Source organism: Nannospalax galili, unplaced genomic scaffold (assembly GCF_000622305.1).
Source record: "Nannospalax galili isolate Female #2095 unplaced genomic scaffold, S.galili_v1.0 scaffold139, whole genome shotgun sequence".
Taxonomy (NCBI): domain Eukaryota; kingdom Metazoa; phylum Chordata; class Mammalia; order Rodentia; family Spalacidae; genus Nannospalax; species Nannospalax galili.
This window is the reverse complement of record NW_008345884.1, coordinates 3,783,753-3,789,207: the sequence shown is the minus strand read 5'-3', so window position 1 is coordinate 3,789,207 and position 5,455 is coordinate 3,783,753. Positions and strand designations below refer to the sequence as shown.

The window sequence follows — 5,455 nt, the reverse complement described above, 5'->3', positions numbered from 1 at the left end:
AATTCTATACATGCACATAAGGTGTTTTGATCAAATCCATGCCCACTCCCTCCCCTCCAGCTCCTCCCATATATCCCCATCACTTTTTTCTGACAACTTCATGTACTCTTTCTTTCTTTCTTTCTTTCTTTCTTTCTTTCTTTCTTTCTTTCCTTCTTTCTTTTAAATGGGGCTTTTTGCTGCTCTAACATTCCCCCCTCTGAAGAGGGAACCCTAAAGTCCTTTGGAACAGAGTATGTTGCTAAGAGCCCAAGGACATTTTGGCTTTTAGCCAAGAAACTGGCTACTTTGGTGGAGGGGGGGCTTTTTACCCTAACTGCCTAGCCAGTTCCTGCCTCCTGTTCTTTTTTTTAACTTATATGTGTGCATGTATTGCCTGTGTGTAGGTAAGTGCACCCAAGTCATGCAATGCCCACAGAGGACAGAAGAGGCTGTCAGATCCCTGGAACTGGAGTTACAGACAGTTGTGAGCTGCCATGTGGGTTCTGGGATTCGAACCTAGGTCTTCTGCAAGGTTATCACACCATCCTCTGAAGAGGTTACCCAAATTGCTGATGGGGAATTGGGATGCAGACGGCTCTGGCTTCTTCCATGCTGAACAGGGACACAGAGTGAGGCATTTGGGGTACCCCCTACAGTGGGTCTATCTAAAAGTCCCAAATTGCATAACTTTTAACTGTAGGGAGAAAAGAAAGTCCTTGACTGGTGCTTGGGTGATGTGAAGGAGAAGTAAGGCAAGAGTAGTTAGCATTTCAAGTTCTAGATAGGGAACCAGAAAAAGGTCAGAATGGGGCAAATTTCATATGTTCATATCAGAGTCCATTGGAATTTCTTGATGAGAGTTTCCAAAAGCATCCCTCTATTGGGTTCCCTCCTCATTTTCTTTTGTCTGCCAAGGCTGGACTTGAGAGTGATGGACTCAGAATTTGTTTTCAGGCACTTTGATAGCTGTTGGAGTGGCTAGAATCAGTGTCAGTTCCCTCACAAAGGCTTCTAAATAGGGGGAGAAAACAAATTCAGCACAATATTTAGCACAGTACTGTGTTCATTTTTAGAACAATAGTGGATTGTCTCCCTTAGCTACAGGTGGGCACTACAGTATTGTAGACCAAGATTTGAAGTCTTAAATCTGAGCAGCACTTTCTAATTAGAAGCAAAATCAAATCATCAATGAGAAATAATTGCCTAAATAACATTTTATATAATAACATTTCATATGGACTTAAGCCTAATGTCTGGGAAGTGTAATCCCTTGAAATCTTAAATATACTGACCATTTTAATCTTTGGTCATACTTTCCTTTTGGGTGTTTAAGACCATAAAATTGGCCCAAATAAACCAATTTATTTTTACTCTTATGGTCGTTTGAGGATCTGTTCCTCAGAGGTCACATGGGCTTGGGAGGAGCCCCTGGCTCCTTTCTTTTACCAATTCTGTCTATGTGAAGATAAGTCAAAGGTCCTGCTCAACCATGGCTGGCTTCACTTAGAAGCATGGAGGAAATGTTTCCTCTGTGTTGACCCTCCTCTTTATAGATTGGACACTGATTCAAAGTCCATCTGGTGGGGTCTCCATGGCCTCCCTGAGCAAGAGGACAGGTGACTCACCATAGTTACAGAACATTTTGAGAGATGCTCATAGTCCCCTAGAACTTAGTCGACCCTGGAGGGCAAGGAGCAAAAACTGTCCTTTAAGTACCTCTGACCAGATTAGTATAGGCCTCAAAGTATGGCTGTTAAACATCCAGGAACGTTGGTTCCACCACTCTGGTACTTTTAATTACCATGTGCTATGTAGATAAATCTTGAGCAAAAATCGAATGTTCTCAGATAAACCTTGATTAGACATATATTTTGTTCCTTAAACTAGTTAACTAAACTATGACCTTAGAAATTTTAAGATTATGTGTATATTATTTTTGTCTGTCAACAAAATCTACACAGACCTTGATCACTTACTTAGGTTTTCTCATTTTTTCTATTTTGAAAAATATCTCCATTCCCATTCCCATATCCTTTTAACATCTTTTACATTCTTATTTTCTTTTTTAATAATTATGAGACATAACAAATAAATTTTCCATCTGTTGTGAGAATTCTTTTCCTGGGATATTAAGCAGTGTTTATCCCCTTCTAAGGTTCTAGTGTCAACCCAGTGTTTGATTAAAGTTTTCCTGGGGAAGCAGTGATTTACTGAGCTTACTTAGAGAGATGACTGAGGGGTTGCTGAGGTGTATGAGTGACCTGAGGGTGTATGCACACTGGAAAGCCATGACCCACCATGGATCAGGCCTTCTCTTCCTAGCCTTCCCCAGATTATATACTTTAGTCATACCCAAATCCAGGAGACTCCTGTGTAATTAGGGCCAAATTACATACAATTGGCAGGGAAGAGTAGCTGGATACTCCAGTGAGGGTCCAATGACCCTGCTTGCCCCTCCTTTAATGAAGGAGCACAACCATCAAGAAGCCTAATCATGAAGATGTTTAGCAAGCAGGGACGACTGAAGTCATGATGATGGTAGTTAGTTCACCCAGAAGAGACTGTTGTACAGTATCATCTTATTAAAAGAATGTGGAATTTAAAAGAATTTGGTGCTAGGATCCACAAATGAGGGAGAACATAACGTCTTTTGTTTTTCTGAGACTATGTTACTTCATAGTATTAACAGGTTCTAGATCCATCCATTTACCTGAAAATTTCATTATTTCACCTTTCTTTACTGCTGAATAGAACACCATTGTGTAAATGTTCCACATTTTTGTTAACCACTTGTCAGATGAGGGGCACTTAGGTTGCTTCCATCTCTTAGCTATTGTGAAAAGAGCAGCAACAAACATGGTTGTACAAGTGTCTCTACAATGGGATGCGTTCTGTGGGTATATGCCAAGGACTGGTATAACCGGGTCATATGGCAGGTTCATTTTTAGTTTTTTAATAGTTCTCCACACTGTTTTTCCATAGAGATTGCATGAGTTTGTAATCCCACCAGCAGTGAATGAACGTTCTTCCTTCATCCACATCCTCACCAACATTGGTATCATTTGTTCTCTTGATTGGGGTAAGGTGAAAACTTAGGGTGGTTTTAATTTGCATTTCCCTAATTACTAACAATGTTGAACACTTTTTAAGATGTTTCTTAGCCATCTTCATTTTTTCCTTTGAGAACTCTGTGTAGGTCTTTAGCCCATCTTTTAATTGGGTCATTTGGTTTCTCGCTTCTTTGAGTTCTTTATATATTCTGGATGTTAAACCTCTGTCAGATGTGTCACTGGTGAAGTTTTTTTTTCCCCACTCTGGGGGTTTTCTCTTCAGTTTTTTGTTTCTTTTGCTATACAGACGCTTTTTAGTTTAATGGGGTCCCACTTGCTGATTGTTGAACTTAATTCCTGAGCAACTTCTGTCCAATTTAAAAAGTCTTTTCCTACATCTATATCTTGTAGGTTACTGCCAATTTTTTCTTCTAATAGTTTCAGGGTTTCCAGTTTCACAATGAGGTCTTTGATCTATTTGGAGTTGACTTTTGTGCAAGGTGAAAGATAAGGATCTAGTTTCAGTCTTCTACAGGTGGAGATCAGTTTTGCCAGTGGTTCCCTGTCCTTGGGTAATTTCCTCACATTCTTGCACTGGTCATTGCTCTTCTGGTGTCCCATGGGCCCCTTTGCTTGATCCCAGAGTACTTCTCCTCTAGTGATCTGTGATCTCTTTGTACTCTTAGCTGTCTCTTCAAGTCAGAGTTTGCATAGATTTTTTTTTCTCCCAGTTCCAGGGCCTGGAAATGTATTTGAGGCAGTTAGCAGTACAGTTGCAGGGCACACACATGGGTTTCTTATTTTTCAAGGATAATTGTTCTTTACTTCATTATATCTAGTGTTTGAAAATTATTGTTTGAAATGGTTCAGCCTATGTTTTTGGTTAATTAAAACAGGACAGTGTATTCGATCTCTTTGCCACATAACAGCAAGAAATGAAAATCGTGATACTGAGATTTACGATTTTGTGATTAATTCTAAGTGATACATAATATTGAACCAAAGGTATGAATGGAGTGAAAATATGAAGAAAAACTGATGTCTTCTGTATAGATTTTGATGTCTGCTCAGTGGATGGATTTTAGGGTGGAGGGTAAAACTTTAAATTGAGAACCAACTTTGGGAAGATTTAATATTGCATGTTTTATGTCTTTGATTAGGAGAATACTTAAAATGTTTTGTATGTTCTTCTAGAACCTTCTGATAACTTAAGGGAGATTCTCCAAAATGTAGCCAAGTTACAAGGCGTATCAAACATGAGGAAGCTGGGCCATCTGAACAACTTTACAAAGGTAAGCAACTTGAAACTGTGCTATCCAGAATTCTAGTACTAGACAGTAAATGTCTCCTGATCATTACTAAAAAGAAATTTTTGAATGTTTACTCATTGTTAGTATTTTTCTCTTATTTTTCTCATGGATTTTTGTCCTGTTTTAAGTTTTGAGGAGATGTGCTCCTTGCCTAGGCTAGTCTCAGATCCCTGAGGAAATAGAACCACAGTCATACCACACTATACCTCACTATGTTTGGCTGTCCTGTGGTTTTTGAATTGTAAAATGCAGTTAAGTAATAGAAACATGTTCGTATTGTAGAAAACTTGGTAGACTCAGCGAAGAAATATAAGATTCCTAATCACTGAGATGCCCATAATCCAGTCTTTCATTGACATTTATCTTGATAATATATCAACATTAGTTTGTGCTTCATTTTATCAACATAGGCGTAATTCTCATAGACATGTTAGAATTTCTTTTCTCTTATCCTGATTCTCTATTCCCACCATCTCTTAACGCCCAAGGTAAATTGTAGGAACCCTGATCCCAAATAAATTCTGATTGATCTCTAACAGCACCCCCAAATTCCCAGTGTGGGTGTAACCCTTGCAGTGCTAGTCAGCAATTTCATGAAGACACTAAAGTGTGTTTCATTTTAATAATAGTCTAAAATAGAAAACAGTGGAACTTTTGGATAAAGTTTTCCCCTTTTTAGTATACTAAATATAAATTGTTTTTAATGTAGGAAAATTATGTGTTTTAACTCATTGGTGCTGAAAGTCTGATCCACAGACTAGCTGCCCAGGTATGTCTGGTAATTTATTTGAAAACACACTCTTTTTAGTGCTACCTCAGATATTCTGAATCAAAACCTTCAGTTTAATAAAAATCTGTAGATGAATTTGAGTGTGCATCAGTTTGAATAGTACTGTTTTAATCCTTCCAAACATTTCTCTGCTAGGTAATTGGGCTATAGCTTAGATTGATTTTATTTATAAAGGCAAAAGTTTGAGAATGATATAGCAACTATGTAGCAATTATTTCTTCACTGTAGTGTTGTGTAGTTTTTTTTTTTTTCCTGTAGTTAGGGCAACAAATATATGTATTCATTTTTCTTTAGTGATATTTTAAAATATCCTACCATTTATT

General features: G+C 38.1%; 1 protein-coding gene across 4 annotated transcripts in view; it reads left to right on the top strand.

Moving 5' to 3' along the window:
- Rictor (RPTOR independent companion of MTOR complex 2) overlaps positions 1-5,455 on the top strand; it is a 151,650-nt gene that overhangs the window by 62,905 nt on the left and 83,290 nt on the right. For all 4 annotated transcript variants that reach the window (XM_029567780.1, XM_029567781.1, XM_008842089.3 and 1 more), the window contains exon 3: positions 4,227-4,324. In XM_029567780.1, coding sequence (XP_029423640.1) covers positions 4,227-4,324 — 98 coding nt within the window. The remainder of the gene's footprint in view (positions 1-4,226; positions 4,325-5,455) is intronic.